The 21,412-nt window shown below is 43.1% G+C and overlaps 1 protein-coding gene across 2 annotated transcripts in view; it reads right to left on the reverse strand.

Moving 5' to 3' along the window:
• Positions 1 to 21,412, reverse strand: part of LOC106579787 (fibroblast growth factor 12) — a 164,017-nt gene that overhangs the window by 95,831 nt on the left and 46,774 nt on the right. The window contains exon 1 of one of the 2 annotated variants that reach the window (XM_045704247.2): positions 3,185 to 3,639. The exons of the other annotated variant lie outside the window; for it this stretch is intronic. Within the exon in view, the coding sequence (XP_045560203.1) occupies positions 3,185 to 3,293 (109 nt within the window). The 5' untranslated portion in view covers positions 3,294 to 3,639. Of the gene's footprint in view, positions 1 to 3,184; positions 3,640 to 21,412 lie in introns of those variants that run through there. 2 annotated transcript variants of the gene reach the window in all.

A 21,412-nucleotide genomic window follows, 5' to 3' on the forward strand; every position in this document is an offset into this window, starting at 1 on the left:
ATATTATATTGTCATTTAAAGAATTATAGATTTACATCTCTTGAACGCAATCAAGTTGCCAGATTTAAAAATAACCTTACTGGGAAATCACACTTTGCAATAATCTGAGCACTGCGCCCAGAAAAATACGCGTTGCGATACAGACTAGTCGTCATGTTGGGGAGATCTAAAATCGAAAATACTATGTAAATAATCCATTACCTTTGATTCTCTTCATCATATGTCACTTCCAGGTATCACAGGTCCATAACGAATGTAGTTTTGTTCAAAAAAGCTCATCATTTATGTCCAAAAATCTCCGTCTTGTTAGCACATGATCTAAGCCCACCGGACTTCACTTCATGAACGAGGGGAAAAAATATATTTACGTTCGTTCAAACATGACAAACGCTGTATAGCATAAATCATTAGGGCCTTTTTTAACCAGAACATGAATAATATTCAAGGTGGACGAATGCATTCTCTTTTATAACGTATTGGAACGAGGGTACCCAACATGAACTCGCGCGCCAGGTGTCTAATGGGCCATCATCGTTCCATGGCTCTTGTTCGGTCAGATCTCCCTCCAGAAGACTCAAAACACTTTGTAAAGGCTGGTGACATCTAGTGGAAGCAATAGGAAGTGCCAAAATATTCCTCAGCCCCTGTGTTTTTCAATGGCATAGGTTTAAAGGTAATACAACACATCAGGTATCCACTTCCTGTCAGAATCTGTCTCAGGGTTTTGCCTGCCAAATGAGTTCTGTTATACTCACAGACACCATTCAAACAGTTTTAGAAACTTTAGGGTGTTTTCTATCCATATATAATAAGTATATGCATATTCTAGTTACTGGGTAGGATTAGTAACCAGATTAAATCGGGTACATTTTTTTTATCCAGCCGTGCAAATACTGCCCCCTAGCCCTAACAGGTTAAGCTGCAGCTGGCCCAGAACAGAGAGGCACATCTTGCTCTTCAATGTACTCAGAGGGCTGATATAAATACAAATACTATGCATACCAGTCTCTTTTGGCTAAGAGTTGAGGAAAGACTGACTGCATCACTTCTTTTTATAAGAAAAATGAATGTGTTGAAAATCCTGAATTGTTTGCATAGTCAACTTACACACAGCTCTGACACACATACTTACCCCACCAGACATGCCACCAGGGGTCTTTTCACAGTCCCCAAATCCAGAACAAATTCAAGAAAGCGTACAGTATTATATAGAGCCATTATTGCATGGAACTCCATTCCATCTCATATAGCTCAAATGAACAGCAAACCTTGTTACATCTAGACGTTCCGCTAGCGGAACACCTGCTCCAATATCCAATGATGGGCGTGGCGCGAAATACAAACTCCTCTAAAATCCGAAAACTTCCATTTTTCAAACATATGACTATTTTACAGCATTTTAAAGACAAGACTCTCGTTAATCTAACCACACTGTCCGATTTCAAAAAGGCTTTACAGCGAAAGCAAAACATTACATTATGTCAGCAGAGTACCCAGCCAGAAATAATCAGACACCCATTTTTCAAGCTAGCATATAATGTCACAAAAAACAAAACCACAGCTAAATGCAGCACTAACCTTTGATGATCTTCATCAGATGACAAACCTAGGACATTATGTTACACAATGCATGCATGTTTTGTTCAATCAAGTTCATATTTATATCAAAAAACAGCTTTTTTACATTAGCATGTGACGTTCAGAACTAGCATACCCCCCGCAAACATCCGGTGAATTTACTAAATTACTCACGATAAACGTTCACAAAAAACATAACAATTATTTTAAGAATTATAGATACAGAACTCCTCTATGCACTCGATATGTTCGGTGAAAGCACATTTTGCAATATTCTCAGTAGATAGCCCAGCCATCACGGCTAGCCATTTAGACACCGACCAAGTTTAGCCCTGACCAAACTCCGATTTACTATTACAAAAGTTTGATTACCTTTGTTGTCTTCGTCAGAATGCACTCCCAGGACTGCTACTTCAATAACAAATGTTGGTTTGGTCCAAAATAATCCATCGTTATATCCAAATAGCGGCGTTTTGTTCGTGCGTTCAAGACACTATCCGAAGTGTAAATAAGGGTCACGAGCATGGCGCAATTCGTGACAAAAGATTTCTAAATATTCCATTACCGTACTTCGAAGCATGTCAACCGCTGTTTAAAATCGATTTTTATGCCATTTTTCTCGTAAAAAAGCGATAATATTCCGACCGGGAATCTGCGTTTAGGTAAACAGACGAAAGAAAACATAGCATGGGGTCGACGCGGGCACGAGCCTGAGTCTCACAGTACTGTAACCAGCCACTACCCAAACGCGCTACTTTCTTTCAACCAGAGCCTGCAAAGCCACGATTCAGCTTTTTGCCGCCTTCTGAGAGCCCATGGGAGCCGTAGGAAGTGTCACGTAACAGCAGAGATCCTCTGTAATAGATAGAGATAATGAAGAAAGGCAAGAAATTGTCAGACAGGCCACTTCCTGCATGGAATCTTCTCAGGTTTTGGCCTGCCAAATGAGTTCTGTTATACTCACAGACACCATTCAAACAGTTTTAGAAACATTGGAGTGTTTTCTATCCAAAGCTAATAATTATATGCATATTCTAGTTTCTGGGCAGGAGTAATAATCAGATTAAATCGGGCACGTTTTTTATCCGGCTGTGAAAATACTGCCCCCTAGCCATAACAGGTTAAACAGATAAAGCAACACCTCACAGCACAACGTCTCTCCCCTATTTGACCTAGATAGTTTGTGTATGTATTGATATGTAGGCTACGTGTGCCTTTAAAATGTTTTACATGTAGTTCTGTCCTTGAGATGCTCTTGTGTATTAATGTTCTGTATTATGTCGTGTTTCATGTTTGTGTGGACCCCAGGAAGAGTAGATGCTGCTTTTGCAACAGCTAATATGATCCTAATAAAATACCCCAAAAATACCAAACCTATGCGGAGGGCTCGGAGCACGTGTCAAACTCATTCCACGGAGGGCCGAGTGTCTGTGGGTTTTCGCTCCACCCTTGTACTTGATTGATGAATTAAAGTCACTAATTAGTAAGGAACTTCCCTCACCTAGTTGTCTAGGTCTTAATTGAAAGGAAAAAACAAAAACCCGCCGACACTCGGCCCTCCATGGAAGGAGTTTGACACCCCTGGCTTGGAGTAAAGAGAACTCACCCTGCTCATCGCTGTCTGGTTTTGCTGTTCCTTCCTCCTCATCTTCCTCCTCTCCCTTACTGTCCTTGGACAGCAGTCGTCGGAACAGGCTACCAAGTGAACGAGTCATGTCTGGCTCTCCAACGCTCTCTGAGACGTCCAAAAACACAGTCCGTAAAATGCAGAGCCCCCCTGTACCCCTTAATCTGCTTTTGCCCCCCTATGCCCCTGCTTACACAACCCCTCTTCCCCTGTATAAGTCAGTTGTCCGTGTCACTTGTAAAGAGTTAGTTAAGCTGACCATTCCTTGTCCACTCGGTGTGTGTCTGTCTCACCGTATTTAGCCCTGGCTGTCCTTGTCCCGCTCCTGTTGACACTAAAACTCTAACTCACTAAATCCCCACCCTCCACCTCACCACCACCACCACCACTCTCTCTAGGCTCCTGCAGCACACACACACGCTTGCGTCCATACACACCTTGGATTAACAAGCAGGTTATCTAACACTGCAATGAGACACCGGAGTCAACCTTTTCACCTTTGTCAAGTGGGACAGCTGCATGCCTCCCTGTCCAGTGATTGACGCCATTCGTCAAACACAATTAGGAGTTATTCGAACGGTTTAACTATGTGGATATGTGATCCCTTGGCCCCGGCAAGCCATGCAATAGAAATGGAAAGTCTATTCTGAGAGTGTAAATGAGCGTCACTGCATGGTGGGAACTATTTATATCTGTGTTTACGTGGTGAAAGTGCTGGGAGAGGAAATTCCCAGTGAGCAATGACAGAGGCAAGACATCGGAGACACTAGGGACATATTAAAGAGAGAATGTCTTCATTAGGTAATCAGGGTGTGGGTGGGTAAGTATGCAACTCAGTGTATTTTTTAACACTTTTTTTCTATGATTGGTCTTCGAGTATGCTTGTGTGTGGGGGGGAGGGGCAAGTTCAGTAGCAAAACTGTCTTTAGCAATTTCATGCATCTGCAAAAATGAGCGAATTTTTAGGTAATTCAGACTGGAAGCTTCAAAAGGAGGGTGGTGCTTGGAATCATTGTTCTTCCTCTGTCAATCATGGTTACCTGCAAGGAAAAATGTGCCGTCATCATTGCTTTGCACAAAAAGGGCTTCACAGGCAAGGATATTGCTGCCAGTAAGATTGCCCCTAAATCAACCATTTATCGGATCATCAAGAACTTCAAGGAGAGTGGTTCAGTTGTTTTGAAGAAGGCTTCAGGGCGCCCAAGAAAGTCCAGCAAGCGTCAGGACCGTCTCCTAAAGTTGATTCCGCTGCGGGATCGGGGCACCACCAGTACAGAGCTTGCTCAGGAATGTCAGCAGGCAGGTGTGAGTGCATCTGCACACACAGTGAGGCGAATACTTTTGGAGGATGGCCTGGTGTCAAGAAGGGCAGCAAAGAAGCCACTTCTCTCCAGGAGAAACATCAGGGACAGACTGATATTCTGCAAAAGGTACAGGGATTGAACTGCTGAGGACTGGGGTAAAGTCGTTTTCTCTAATGAATCCCCTTTCCGATTGTTTGGGGCATCCGGAAAAAGCTTGTCTGGAGAAGACAAGGTGAGCGCTACCATCAGTCCTGTGTCATATCAACAGTAAAGCATCCTGAGACCATTCATGTGTGGGTTTGCTTCTCAGCCAAGGGAGTGGGCTCACTCACAATTTTGCCCAAGAACACAGCCATGAATAAAGAATGGTACCAACACATCCTCCGAGAGCAACTTCTCCCAACCATCCAGGAACAGTTTGGTGACTAACAATGCATTTTCCAGCATGATGGAGCACCTTGCCATAAGGCAAAAGTGATAACTAAGTGGCTCGGGGAACAAAACATCAATATTTTTGGTCCATGGCCAGGAAATTCCCCAGACCTTAATCCCATTGAGAACTTGTGGTCAATCCTCAAGAGGCGTGTGGACAAACAAAACCCCACAAATTCTGACAAACTCCAAGCATTGATTATGCAAGAATGGGCTGCCATCAGTCAGGATGTGGCCCAGAAGTTAATTGACAGCATGCCATGGTGAATTACAGAGGTCTTGAAAACGAAGGGTCAACACTGCAAATATTGACTCTTTGCATCAACTTCATGTAATTGTCAATTAAAGCCTTTGACACGTGAAATGCTTGTAATTATACTTCAGTATTCCATACTAACATCTGACAAAAATATCTAAAGACACTGAAGCAGCAAACTTTGTGGAAATTAATATTTATGTCAACCTCAAAACTTTTGGCCACGACTGTATACAAAAGGGATTATGACAACAACAAAAATATTCAAATAGGTTGTGTTACGGTAATGACTAAATTTCAAAATGACATTTTTTTATTCATTGATATGTTTAACTCAGGCCTTTTCATTACAAGAGCAATGTTAAAAAATGTGTGTGTGTACGTGCACGTGCGTTCGTGTGCATGGGTGTGAGTGCCAATTTATTAATAAGAGTTTCAGTAAAGGTTGCATCAAGGTTGTAAATTGCTACAGTTATTGTGACTGTTTGTCTGAATAGTTTCTGTGTGAATGAATGCATATGCACTTTTGTGTGTAGACATGTTTGTAGGCACATAAAAAAACTGACCAGAACATCATTATGTTTCTGTTCCCATTATTTGGATCTATTAGTTATACTTTGGTCTTATATTAGATGGTCTCCTTGTGAATTAATATGTAAGCTCGCCTGTGATTGGCTACAACTCAGCCTAGTTAAATAAAGGTTAAATAAAATAAAAAATACATCCTGCAGACTGTGATGCAAGTCTCCTATTGGCCAGCAGAGGGCCCTATATAGCAACTGATGACACAAGCAACACTGGTTATGATGATGGCAAATAACTCCAGTCTCCTTCCAATTCAGGTCAGGGCCTGGTTTTCTGATAGCGATGCAATTTAGCCTTATGACTGTTTTAACCATAGACATTAAAATCAGGTTTTAACATGCATCTTTCCTACAACTGCCAAAGATGTAACATGTGTTTCCCAAAACACCACGCAGAGAACGGTCGCAAACTGATTGAAAGAAAGGCAGGGCTGCTCTCAGGTCAGCTTTCTCAATTCAAATCTTACCTTAACTTTAGAATTATTCCACAATACTGACAACGGATCAGCTACTAGATAGGTATTACCACCTATGGCTGCAAATATTGACGTGGCTTATGCTAACGCATACAAAATAAAAATGCACAAAATCACCAATTTGGCACATCATTGCGCACATGTTAGACTACACATCATGAAATATATTGAGACAGTAGTCTACAAGTAGCAAAATATAACTCAATTGATTGAACAAAATAGGCCTATAGCATACGATCTGAGGCAGGTGTTAGACTATGAGCGTTTTTAAGCGCAACTTTATAACGATGCTTTTAGGAAACAACTTGGAGACTTAACGATGCTCCTACGAAGGTTCTAACGATGAACTTAGCCTTAAGATACTTTTGGGAAACCGGGCCCTGGACTGTATTATGGACAGCTGAAGAGCCTCATAGTAGCAGGGCTTTCATCACAAATATTGACCTGCAAGACCTCTCTACCTACACACACAGGCACGTACACACACACACACACACACACACACACACACACACACACACACACACACACACACACACACACACACACACACACACACACACACACACAGGTAGGCACAATCCTTAATGAACTTTTCAGCCAAATGGCAGACCTGCCACATAGTTCACTTTCAAGCTGAGGAATGGTGCTGGAAAAATGTAGCCACTCAACAAAATTCATGACATAGAAATTATAGTTTTATTTCTATCTTTATTCCATTGTTTGTTTACAAAAAACAAACTACTTAATGAAGCCTTCATAAACAGACATTTTTGGGGTTGTGTGTGTGTGTGTGTGTGTGTGTGTGTGTGTGTGTGTGTGTGTGTGTGTGTGTGTGTGTGTGTGTGTGTGTGTGTGTGTGTGTGTGTGTGTGTGTGTGTGTGTGTGTGTGTGTGCGTGCAAGTTTGTGTATGTGTACGTGTGTTTGTGTGCATGAGCGAGTTTGTATGTGTGTGTGTGTTTAGGCAGAGAGGTCTTGCAGGTCAATATTTGTGATGAAAGCCCTACATTTACCCTGCCCCCACCCCAATGGACTTTTATCATTGTACATGTTGATATTATTATTTGTATTTTTTTATTATCTATTTTTATGATATTTTTGTTACATTTATCCTGCTTTGTTGAAGCTCGGAGCGCAAGAATTTCATTGTACCCTGTAATTATAATTGTGTTTTTATTTTTTTTCCCCTTTTTCACCCCAATTTCGTGATTACGAGCTTGTCTCATCGCTGCAACTCCCCAACGGGCTCGGGAGAGGTGAAGGTCGAGCCATGAGTCCTCTAAAACATGACCCGCCAAACCGCACTTCTTAACTCCCGCTCGCTTAACCCGGAAGCCAGCTGCACCAACGTGTCGGAGGAAACACCATTCATCTAGTGACCGAAGTCAGCCTCCAGGCGCCCGGCCCACCACAAGGAGTCGCTAGAGTGAGATGAGCCAAGTAAAGCCCCCCCAAGCCAAACCCTCCTCTAACTAGGACGACGCTGGGCCAATTGTGTGCCGTCCTATGGGAGTCCCGGTCACGGCCGGTTGTGATCGAACCCCAGGCTGTGGTGCCTTAGACCACTGCGCCACTTGGGAGGCCTTGTACCCTGTAATTATATCTGTAACCCTGTACATGACTATTAAACTATCTAGCAAGCTATCTATCAAACAAACTACTTAATGAATCCTTCATAAACACTTTACAAAGCATATAGATGCTACTGACCATTCAGAAACAGAAGTCATCCAATTGTTTTCTATGAAGGATTTTTGAAGCATCTCTGATGTGTTTATGAAGACTTTATGAATGCTCTATAAAGTCTTTATAATTTGTAGTTTGTTTAAAAGTGGGACCAACATGGTCCTACAAACAATAAATTGAGTAAAACAACCATATATTTTGGGTTATGATGGGTACAGACAGTTATACTAAGCTCATGAGTTATATTCTTCAAAGATCAATGGGTATATGATGTAATGCAAACTCTCTGGTCCTGAATGTCACAAAAACACAAGAAATTATCTTTGAACCTGTCACGTTGGTATAAAGGGTCGGGAGACAGGCGTAGGAATGCGTAATAGTTTTTTTAATTTAACCCAAATTACAGCGTGCCATGTAAAGGCATGGGGACGAAGACCAAACAAACACGTATACAAAACACAGGGTTGAACCCAAACAAAAGAGCGAGGAGTACCTTGAATACATACACGGGGCGAGACCCGTAATAAATACACGTGACGAGACCCGAAAACACAAGCGCACAACACGCAGCATGAGAGCCAAAATTTAACCCAAATTACAGCGTGCCATGTAAAGGCATGGGGACAAAGACCAAACAAACACGTATACAAAACACAGGGTTGAACCCAAACAAAAGAGCGAGGAGTACCTTGAATACATACACGGGGCGAGACCCGTAATAAATACACGGGACGAGACCCGAAAACACAAGCGCACAACACGCAGCATGAGAGCCAAAACAAACACAGCACAGGTCCTCACACGACCAACGGACAATGGAACAATAAGCGACAGCCCAATGGTGAACCATAGGGCACATTTATACAATTACAATCAGTGGGAATGGGGACCTGGTCTGCATAATGACACAGTTCCGGAGGGATCCGTGACAGAACCCAGGTTAGTGGTTGACCGTAGTCCGGTCGTCATTCACAGTGAACAGGGAGTACATGTTGACCGTGCCCTGAGATTGACTGTCCATGTGGACTATATGTGTGCTAAGCTGCAACAGCGCATGTACTTTCTCAGCAGGATGAGGTCTTTCGGGGCAAGCTCTGAAATACTCAACTTATTCTTAAAAATAGAACTCTTTAGCGATACACATCAGCGGTGGGTTTGTTGTCGAAATGAGAATGCATAAGCAGAAAATAACCTCATACCGACTGTAAAATAGGGTGGTGAATCTCTGATGTTATGGGGCTATTTTGTTTCCACTGGTCCTGGGGCCCTTGTTAAGGTCAACGGCATCATGAACTTTACCCAGTACCAGGATATTTTAGCCAAAAATCTGGTTGCCTCTGCCAGGAGGCTGAAACTTGCTCACAAGTGGATATTCCAGAAAGACAATAACCCCAAGCACAACAAAATCCACAAAGAAATTGTTAATTGTCCACAAAATCAACATTTTGCAATGGCCATCTCAGTCTCTGGACCTGTGGGTTGAATTGAGCGCAGATGAAGGATATCAAGGATCTGGAAGGATTCTGTACAGAGGAATGGTCTAAGATCCCTCCAATGTGTTTTCCAACCCAGTTATTTTTAGCATACAATATAGCTCAGTATTTTAATTATTTATTTTATACAATAATTTTTTTATAAAAAACATGAGCTGGCGTACACCCAGAGAAAATTATTTGATGTAGAGGTGCTGACTAACGGCGAATAAACTATAAGCTATAAAAAGAATAAAGAGAGTCGCACACGCCATGTATAAACTCCCAGTTATTTATGGTAAATTACCAAAGTTTCGGTCTCACTGTACCTTGTTCAGGGTACAATCATACAATCATTTTTACTCATATTTATCAAGAGCATCAATAATTTTGGACCCCACTGTAAATTAGATTGATAGTAATGTAAGATCTCCATTTGTATGCTCATGACACAACAGTTTATTCCTGTGCTGCCAAAATTGAGGATGCTTTTCAGAACTTACAACAAGCATTTGATGACATTCAGAAACAACTTCAACAACTGAAACTTGTGCTGAATGCCAGAAAGTCACAGTTAATGTTTTTTCCAGTCTCAAAGCAGACAAATGAAGCCACTTTCAGATTGTATAAGTATCTTGGTATCTGGATAGATAAAAAGCTGAGTTCTAAACAGCACGTTGACATTTTATCAAAAAAGCTGAAATTGGTTTACTATTTCAGGAATAAATCATGTTTTTTTGTCAGTCAGGATAAAAAAAAATCTGTGCTAGATTATGGTGATATTGTTTATATGCATGCCCCAGCCAGCATCCTAAAATACTGTACACTGTGATCACTCACCCATCATTGTGATCAATAAGACTTGGTGAAATGGCCCTCCCTTTCTATGAGAAGGCTGAAGCACTGGTTCATCTTTGTGTACAAAGCAATGCTTGGAATATTGCCTATTTACAAAATATATACAAAAGTATGTGGACACCCTTTCATATTAGCGGATTCGGCTATTTCAGACACACCTGTTTCTGACAGGTGTATAAAATCGAGCACACCGCCATGCAATCTCCATAGACAAACATTGGCAGTAGAATGGCCTTACTGAAGAGCTCAGCGACTTTCAACGTGGCACCGTCATCGGATGCAAAATACTCTAAAATACTCTAAATAATCATGTCAAAGTGGAAGAAAAATGATAACATTTGCAAAAGATTTATGAAGTTAAAAACATTTATATATATTGATTAGATAAGTATTCAACCCCTGAGTCAATAAATGCAGGGTTGGGTAGGTTACTTTCTAAATGTAATCCATTGCTAGTTACCTGTCCAAAATTGTAATCAGTAATGTAACTTTTGGATTACCCAAACTCAGTAATGTAATCTGATTACATTCAGTTACTTTTAAATTACTTTCCCCTTAAGAGGCATTAGAAGAAGACAAAAATGTATGTTACCAATTGAACGACATCTATTGCAGGATAAATCAATGTTAAAGTGTACATAGCTGGCCATATATCGATGTTAAATTTTACTTTATGGTTTGGTTACGTAGGCTTCTTATAACCCATCGCTTTCTACTACATATAATAATAATTTTAAATTATATATTTACATTAAAAACCAAAGTCTATCAGAATTCCAGTCATTCCAATAAATGTTATACCCCTTGATCTTCAAAAATAAGACTTGGAAATATGGAAGTATAGATTAACCAAATTGCTTTACCTGATCATAACCCCAAAACTAAGGACTTATTAGCCAGCCCTACTCTGTTGTTTATGATTTTGTTGTCATGGAGGACTGATTGGGCTCATTGATTAGAGTTGAAAAATAAATGCTGCCCTCATGGAATGGCATGCTTTGAGCACTACTGAAAAGTGCTATTTACATGTGAAAAATGAATGCCATATGCTGTATTTGCTATAGACCTATTGTTAACATTTTTACATTTACATTTTTGTCATTTAGCAGACGCTCTTATCCAGAGCGACTTACAGTAGTGAATGCATACATTTCATAATTTTTTTTTGCTGGCCCCCCGTGGGAATCGAACCACCAACCCTGGTGTTGCAAACACCACGCTCTACCAACTGAGCTACAGGGAAGGCTATTGTAGACCTGGGCTTGGGCGTGTTGGGGCTTCACCATATGTTCCCTCACGACTGGCCACATGGCTGTTATCCGCTCCCACATCGTCTCCACGTGCTCTACCACGCTGCGTAAGGGGGTCAGTTGGGCTTCCCACACCTCCTTGGCGAGGTCCAGTAGGCCGCATGGCCTCCTCCCATAGAGGAGTTCGAACGGGGAAAACCCAATGGAGGTTTGGGAACATTAGGTGGGGTAGTAGCTGGTCCCAGTTCTTCCCGTCCTGCTCGATGACCTTCCGCAGCATCTGTTTGAGCGTTTTATTAAAGCGCTCGACGAGCCCATCAGACTGCGGACTGCGGGTGAAAAACGGAGGTCCGGATTGGCTTGATCTGCAGGAGGGCACACAACTCTTTCATGAGGCCTGACATAAACTCCGTACCTTGGTCTGTTAGGATCTTGTTCGGGATGCCCACCCGGCTAAAGAGGTGAAACAGCTCCCGGGCGATTCCCTTGGACACTGCCGCCCGTAGGGGAATGGTCTCGGGATACCGGGTGGCGTAGTCCACTATTACCGAGATGTACCTGTGTCCTCGTGCAGTCTTTACCAGGGGTCCCACTATGTCCATGGCAATGCATTCAAAGGGCACCCCGATTATTGGCAGGGGGACCAGAGGGTTATGGAAGTTTGCTTTCGGGGCAGTGAGTTGACACTCCGGGCAGCTGCAACAGTAGTCTTCCACGGCCCTCCTCATCCCGGGCCATTGGAACTGGGCGGCAATCCATTCCCGGGTCTTCTCCATTCCCAGGTGTGCCCCCAACAGGTGGGTGTGGGCCAGCTGAAGAACAGTTCCTACGTACCGTCGGGGCAGCAACAATCTCTCAAAGTTCCCCCTGTTGGCGCGACACCTGATACAAAAGGTTATTCTTAATTTGAAAATGGGGGTATCGCCAGTCACTCACCCCCGGAAGTAGCTGTCCATCCACCGCTATCACTTGGGCGGCGGCAGCTTTCAAGTTCGGATTCTCCCACTGGGCCGTTCCGAATTGTCCCCTCAGTTGACCCCCCGTGGGGGTCTCTACTGGCCCCTCGAAATCAAGGAGGGGGAGGATGGGCTCCTCCTCCAGGGGTTCCCCAGGAGGATCGGGTTCCGGCGCCCCCTCCGACTCCGGAGCCGTAGACACATGCTGGTTAACCGGTTGCTTCTGGGCCGCACAGGCTATTGGTCGTCCCCGCTCTCTTCTTTGGCCGGCTCGTACCTTCTTCCTCAATTCGTGCCCCCATAGGGGAGTCTCCCCCTGGTGGCTGACCTGCTGTACGCCACAAGACCTATATCAATCCTGCCCTGCCTCTCTAAAGTTTTCGAAAGCCAAGTTTATAAACAGATCACTGACCATTTCGAATCCCACCATACCTTCTCCGCTGTGCAATCCAGTTTCCGAGCTGGTCACGGGTGCACCTCAGCCACGCTCAAGGTACTAAACGATATCATACCCGCCATCAATAAAAGACAATACTGTGCAGCCGTCTTCATCGACCTGGCCAAGGCTTTCGACTCTGTCAATCACCGTATTCTTATCGGCAGACTCAGTAGCCTTGGTTTCTCAAATGACTGCCTCGCCTGGTTCACCAACTACTTCGCAGACAGAGATCAGTGTGTCAAATCGGAGGGCCTGTTGTCCGGACCTCTGGCAGTCTCTATGGGGGTACCACAGGGTTCAATTCTCGGGCCGACTCTTTTCTCTGTATACATAAATGATGTCGCTCTAGCTGGGGGTGATTCACTGATCCACCTCTACGCAGACGACACCATTCTGTATACATCTGGCCCTTCTTTGGACACTGTGTTAACTAACCTCAAAACGAGCTTCAATGCCACACGACACTCCTTCCGTGGCCTCTAACTGCTCTTAACCTGTCAAGGTATAGGGGGCAGTATTTTCGATTTCGGATTAAAAACGTGCCCAGAGTAAACTGCCTAATACTCGGGCCCAGAGTCAAATATTTGCATATTATTAGTAGATTTGGATAGAAACCACTCTGAAGTTTCTAAAACTGTTTGAATGATGTCTGTGAGTATAACAGGACTCATATGGCAGGCAAAAACCTGAGAAAAATCCAACCAGGAAGTGGGAAGTCTGATGCTTGTAGTCTTTTCAAGTCATTGCCCATCTAACACACAGTGACTTAGGGTTCATTTTGTTTCCACTAGATGTCAACAGTCTTTAGAACCTAGTTTCAGGCTTTTGCGGTGAACACAGAGTGAACAAGAAGGCCGGGAAGTTGGTGACTCAGAAAATGACATGAGTTTTGTAGCGCGCATTCACATGATGAGGTAGCTGTGTTCCATAACGTTTTTCAAGACATTGGAATCGTCCGGTTGGAATATTATTGAAGTTTTATGTTAAAAAGGCCCTAAAGATTGATGCTATACAACGTTTGACATGTTTCAACGAACGTAAATATAATTTTTTTGACTTTTCGTCGTGAAATAACCATTTGTTAGTGACACTTTGATCATATGCAGCTGTTTAAAGGGTAAAACCACAGATGAAACAATAAGAAAAAGTTCGCCCCGCCTCTGTTTTGGTAATAAGCTGAGGGATGGGCCTGGCAAAATGTAACCACTCTCAGATTAATTGACAGAGCTATTGATGCAAGGACTGACCGTCCATGATATCAAAATGATTGTTTTAACCAAGTTATGAGGCTTTACAGTGTTTGTTTACATTTACAATGTTTACAAACATTGGAGAAAAATAAGCTTATATTTTGGGTTCTCATGGAGTGTGAGAGTTGAGGAGCAAATCTCATGAGTCATTTATAACTTATATTCTTCATGAATCAATGGATATACACTACCGGTCAAAAGTTTAAGAACACCTACTCATTCAAGGGTTTTTCTTTATTTTTACTATTTTCTACATTGTTGAATAATAGTGAAGACATCAAAACTACGAAATAACACAAATGGAATCATGTAGTAACCACAAAAGTGTTAAATAAATCAAAATATATTTTATATTTGAGATTCTTCAAATAGCCCCCCTTTGTCTTGATGACAGCTTTGCACACTCTTGGCATTCTCTCAACCAACTTCATGAGGTAGTCACCTGGAATGCATTTCAGTTAACAGGTGTGCCTTGTTAAAAGTTAATTTGTGGAATTCGTTCTTAATGCGTTTGAGACAATCAGTTGTGTTGTGACAAGGTAGGGGGCCCTATTTGGTTAAAGACCAAGTCCATATTATGGCAAGAACAGCTCAAATAAGCAAAGAGAAACGACAGTCCATCATTACTTTAAGATGTGAAGGTCAGTCAATCCGGAAAATGTCAAGAACTTTGAAAGTTTCTTCAAGTGCAGTTGCAAAAACCATCAAGCGCTATGATGAAACTGTCTCTCATGAGAACCGCCACAGGAATGGAAGACCCAGAGTTACTTCTGCTGCAGATGATAAGTTCATTAGTTCACTGCACCTCAGAAATTGCAGCTGAAATAAATGCTTCACAGAGTTAAAGTAACAGTTTCCTAGTTAAATAAAGTTTAAATAAAATGAAATAAAAATAAAAACAGACATCTCAACATCAACTGTTCAGAGGTGTCATGACGTGGCCCTTTCTTGGTGTAGCTCGTGGCATCCCCCCCTCTCTCCTACACCCAGGTTCTGTTATCTCAGGTCGTAAATTCCTGGAGGAGACTTTCTCCCCCTCGCCATGCAGAAAGAGAGACACATAGAGAGAACAAAGGATTTCACATGGTGAACTCCTAAATCCCCAAAATGGGAATTTGATACAAAAGGTCAATTTGTGAGAGGGTGGGACTCTGTGGACTCTTAAAGGACGGGTATGACGAGTGTGTTTCATTTGGTGACCTCAGAGATGACAGGAAACCCACATAACTATATCTCTGAATATGTACATTTCTCAAATATGGGGTTTGCATCTAATTCTTGTATAAAATGAATGTGTAAAGATGAAACTATTTGTGAAATGAAAGGTGATGTTAAACCTTTAATGAAAGAGAATTGTATTCCCCTTAAAGTTGAACTAAGTCATTGGCCTGCCCCCGTGAGCACAGACATGATCTGGCGTCATAGACCCGCCTTTTCTATTGTTACAAATAAAAAACCCTCCTGAGACCATGCGTACCACGGTCAGCTGAGGGGACAAAGGTTTGAGTTTAGACCATAAAAACCTCAGCGTAAGCTAAGGGTGCAATGGTTGTTGAATTCCTAACCATACCACGTGGAGCATTGGCTACACGGCGGGAAATGGTTCAACTCTGAGACTATCGAAATTATGTCAACCTGGGATGCGAAGACCGTCAACCACCGAAACATCTATTCTATGAGAACATTTGTGAATGGTACTCTGAAGTATCCATTCTAACCACGAACGACTTTGATCTTCAGGGAAGCAGAGAGAGACGCTCGGATGAACTCTCCAACAGACAGATGGACGATTCCAACAGAGATCCCAATGACACACTGAGCGTAAATATATATTGATTGTAGTTATGCTGCATCAGATGACCTGGCCTCCCCAATCCCCCGACCTCAACCAAATTGAGATGGTTTGGGATGAGTCGGACAGCAGAGTGAAGGAAAAGCAGCCAACAATTGCTTAGCATATGTGTGAACTCTTCTGTCTCTGCTGCTAAAGCCACTTTCTACCACTCTAAATTCCAAGCATCTGCCTCTAACCCTAGGAAGCTCTTTGCTACCTTCTCCTCCCTCCTGAATCCTCCTCCCCCTCCCCCCCCCCCTCCTCCCTCTCTGCGGATGACTTCGTCAACCATTTTGAAAAGAAGGTTGACGATATCCGATCCTCGTTTGCTAAGTCAAACGACACCGCTGGTCCTGCTCACACTGCCCTACCCTGTGCTTTGACCTCTTTCTCCCCTCTCTCTCCAGATGAAATCTCGCGTCTTGTGACGGCCGGCCGCCCAACAACCTGCCCACTTGACCCTATCCCCTCCTCTCTTCTCCAGACCATTTCCGGAGACCTTCTCCCCTTCCTCACCTCGCTCATCAACTCATCCTTGACCGCTGGCTACGTCCCTTCCGTCTTCAAGAGAGCGAGAGTTGCACCCCTTCTGAAAAAACCTACACTCGATCCCTCCGATGTCAACAACTACAGACCAGTATCCCTTCTTTCTTTTCTCTCCAAAACTCTTGAACGTGCCGTCCTTGGCCAGCTCTCCTGCTATCTCTCTCAGAATGACCTTCTTGATCCTAATCAGTCAGGTTTCAAGACTGGGCATTCAACTGAGACTGCTCTTCTCTGTGTCACGGAGGCTCTCCGCACTGCTAAAGCTAACTCTCTCTCCTCTGCTCTCATCCTTCTAGACCTATCTGCTGCCTTTGATACTGTGAACCATCAGATCCTCCTCTCCACCCTCTCCGAGTTGGGCATCTCCGGCGCGGCCCACGCTTGGATTGCGTCCTACCTGACAGGTCGCTCCTACCAGGTGGCGTGGCGAGAATCTGTCTCCGCACCATGCGCTCTCACCACTGGTGTCCCCCAGGGCTCTGTTCTAGGCCCTCTCCTATTCTCGCTATACACCAAGTCACTTGGCTCTGTCATATCCTCACATGCTCTCTCCTATCATTGCTATGCAGACGACACACAATTAATCTTCTCCTTTCCCCCTTCTGATAACCAGGCGGCGAATCGCATCTCTGCATGTCTGTCAGACATATCAGTGTGGATGACGGATCACCAGCTCAAGCTGAACCTCGGCAAGACGGAGCTGCTCTTCCTCCCGGGGAAGGACTGCCCCTTCCATGATCTCGCCATCACGGTTGACAACTCCCTTGTGTCCTCCTCCCAGAGTGCTAAGAACCTTGGCGTGATCCTGGACAACAACCTGTCGTTCTCCACTAACATCAAGGCGGTGACCCGATCCTGTAGGTTCATGCTCTACAACATTCGCAGAGTACGACCCTGCCTCACACAGGAAGCGGCGCAGGTCCTAATCCAGGCACTTGTCATCTCCCGTCTGGATTACTGCAACTCGCTGTTGGCTGGGCTCCCTGCCTGTGCCATTAAACCCCTACAACTCATCCAGAACGCCGCAGCCCGTCTGGTGTTCAACCTTCCCAAGTTCTCTCACGTCACCCCGCTCCTCCGCTCTCTCCACTGGCTTCCAGTTGAAGCTCGCATCCGCTACAAGACCATGGTGATTGCCTACGGAGCTGTGAAGGGAACGGCACCTCCATACCTTCAGGCTCTGATCAGGCCCTACACCCAAACAAGGGCACTGCGTTCATCCACCACTGGCCTGCTGGCCCCCCTACCTCTGAGGAAGCACAGTTCCCGCTCAGCCCAGTCAAAACTGTTCGCTGCTCTGGCACCCCAATGGTGGAACAAGCTCCCTCACGACGCCAGGACAGCGGAGTCAATCACCACCTTCCGGAGACACCTGAAACCCCACCTCTTTAAGGAATACCTAGGATAGGATAAAGTAATCCTTCTAACCCCCCCCCCCTTAAAAGATTTAGATGCACTATTGTAAAGTGGTTGTTCCACTGGATATCATAAGGTGAATGCACCATTTTGTAAGTCGCTCTGGATAAGAGCGTCTGCTAAATGACTTAAATGTAATGTAAATGTTAACTCCTTCAAGACTGCTGGAAAAACATTCCAGGTGAAGCTGGTTTAGAGAATGCCAAGGGTGTGCAAAGTTGTCATCAAGGCAAGGGGTGGCTATTTGAAGAAACTAAAATATAAAATATATTTTTGGTTACTACATGATTCCATGTGTTATTTCATAGTTTTGATGTCTTCACTATCATTCTAGGTGTTCTTAAACTTTTGACCGGTAGTGTATATATAATTTATAAATTCAAAAATGGATGTAGCAACTACAGATTACCCATTTAAGTCTATCAAAAGTGTGCGAGTTTGAGCATGTGTCCATTAGGCCAATGAATTTATTTTTATCATCATGAATTAGATTGAGCAATAAAAGCCTCACTTTTATTCCATAGGCCGGGATCCACACTATGCAGCTTTTGCAAGAGCGCTTTTTTCACCTGCTGTCCACTGGTTTCAAAAACAACAATTTATAGGCAGCTTAAACTTCTTGAATTCAACCATTATTGGATTCAAATACACATTTAGATTTGTGCACAGCCATCCACAACAACCACAATTCGTAAGGCGCAAATAGCTAAATGAGAGCGCAGCAGTGTGATTCACATCAATGCACTATGTAGATATTTTTATTTAACCTTTATGTAACTAGGCTAGTCTGGACAAATCCTCCCCTAACCCGGATGACGCTGGGCCAATTGTGCGCCACCCTATGGGACTCCCGATCACGGCCGGTTGTGATACAGCCCAGGATCGAACCAGGGTCTGTAGTGACGCCTCTAGCAGTGAGATGCAGTGCCTTAGACCACTCCGCCACTCAGGAGCCAATAATAATAAGTGATTACCGTGTCGCCGTAGACTACACCACTGCTGTCATCCTTACCTCCAAGAGTTTATTCAAGTTGGATAATCTTTGGATGCTGACAGCTGTCGCACCATTGGAAGACATAGCTTGGACTGTAGCCTACAAAAGCCTATTCCTGCTCTTTTCCCGCGATCCATCAAACATATTTGTTGTGTCATTATAGAGGTCTCTGATTTATGGTCAGACTTGCTCACGTTGAGCAAATTTAAATGTATGCCTTTTTTCAATGCTGATTTGAATGTCATTGAGAAAACAGAAGTGTCAGATTTAATCATCTAGTTTTTCAAACGTATCTGTAATCTGATTACAATATTTTTTCTGGTAGCAAAATGGATTACAGTTCCATTTTTGTAATCCCTTACATGTAACGGATTACATGTAATCCATTACTCCCCAACCATGAATACATGTTCCAATCACCTTTGACATCGATTACAGCTGTGAGTCTTTCTGGGTAAGTCTCTACGAGCTTTGCAGACCTGGATTATACAATATTTGCACAATATTTTTTTTTTATTCTTCAAGCTCTGTCAAATTGATCATTGCTAGACAGCTATTTTCAAGTCTTGTCATTTTCAAGCCTATTTAAGTCAAAATCTTAACTAGGCCACTCAGGAACATTCAATGTTGTCTTGGTAAGCAACTCCAGTGTATATTTGGCCTTGCGTTTTAGTTTATTGTCCTGCTGAATTTGTCTCCCAGTGTCTGTCCTAAAGCAGATTGGACCAGGTTTTCCTCTAGGATTTTGCCTGTGCTTAGCTCCATAAAAAAATCCCTTAGTCCTAGCCGATGACAATCATAACCATAACATGATGCAGCCACCACCATGCTTGAAAATATGAAACTCTGTACTCAGTGATGTGTTGTGTTGGATTTGCCCCAAACATAACGCTTTTTATTCAGGACATAAAGTACATTTCTTTGGCACATTTTATTTTTTGACAGTTTTACTTTATTATTATTTATTTACCTTTATTTCAACAGGGAAGTCATATTGAGACTAAAGTCTGTTTTACAAATGAGTCCTGCACAACCCAAAATACAGCACATACTGTACAACAGGTCATTATAGATAAACATACATCTAGACGAAATACACATTAAGATACATAATGCAGTCAATTAAAACAAAATGATGTTTGTATCTTTGTCGTGACTGGGTGTATTGATACACCATCGAAAGTGTAATTAATAACTTCACCATGCTCAAAGGGACTACTAAGCTATACCAAGGATCATTTTGCTATTTGATTTAGTATTTTAAGACCCCTTGAAGTACCCCCAAAATATATAAACCAATTATTTGATGGAACGATTTTATTTGTCCTTACAGCTATTAGGCTGTATCACATCCGGCTGTGATTGGGAGTCCCATAGGGCGGCGCACAATTGGCCCAGCGTTGTCTAACTTGCCTAGTTAGATAAAACATTTAATTAAATAATCATTTTCCATAGAAACGCATTGAATAACAGATTCACTACATGGAACAACAGATAGTCCCCCGCCCAAAAAAATCTAAAGGAAATGTATTCTAGAGTAAAACAACCGACATGTACGTGTTAGTGAGAGTCTCACCTTTACACAGAGGGGTCATATTAGCGTGTAGCCCAAACCATTCGGACGCTACAGACAGAAGTTGGCAGATCGGCTATACTGACTTCAGACGAGTCCCAAGACGCTTGTGGGGGTCGCAGAGCAGAACGTTGTGTTTGCTAGAGTCTCATCTTTCCATAGAGGGGTCATAATAGTTTGTAGACCGGAAGTCACAGATGACTTTGTGAGAAGACCAATTTTCGGGATGTCTCATGGCCTGACAAACACCGCTCTAGCTCTGTCACCTTTCACAGCAGATGCAAAAGTATTACATAGGCAGTGGTGGATTGAGACGCTGCCAATGCAAAAAGATATCTCTAGTATTTTGTATAGATCGTTGACAATAAATGACAATTAAATCCATTTTAATCTTACCTTGTAACACAACTGTAAAGTATATACTAGGAGTCAGGTGCAGAAGGTGAGTTTAATAATGAGAATAAGCAGATAAACACAACAGGAGCCATGTACTGAACCTGAACAAAACCAATACTGCCTAAAGACTGAGGCTACAGCGGGCTAAATAAATGGAAAATAATCAATCTAATGATGAAGTCCAGGTGTGCATAACGATGGGGAGCAGGTGTGCGTAATGATGGTTGCCAGGGGTGCAAAAAGTGGGTTGCCAGGAGTGTGTAATGTGGGTTGCCAGGACAACATAATGTTGGTTGCCAGGACCGGTGGTTAGTAGACCGGCCACGGAGGGAACGGGAGTAGACGTGACAACAACAAAATGTGGAAAAAGTCAAGGGGTGTGAGTACTTTCTGAAGGAACTGTATTACTGTAATTTAAAAGGACCAGTAGACAGCAGTAAATATTGCAGTAGAGATTGGCATATCTATTTTTGGACTTTTAAAT

This window comes from Salmo salar, chromosome 20 (genome assembly GCF_965601325.2).
Source record: "Salmo salar chromosome 20, fSalSal1, whole genome shotgun sequence".
NCBI lineage: Eukaryota > Metazoa > Chordata > Actinopteri > Salmoniformes > Salmonidae > Salmo > Salmo salar.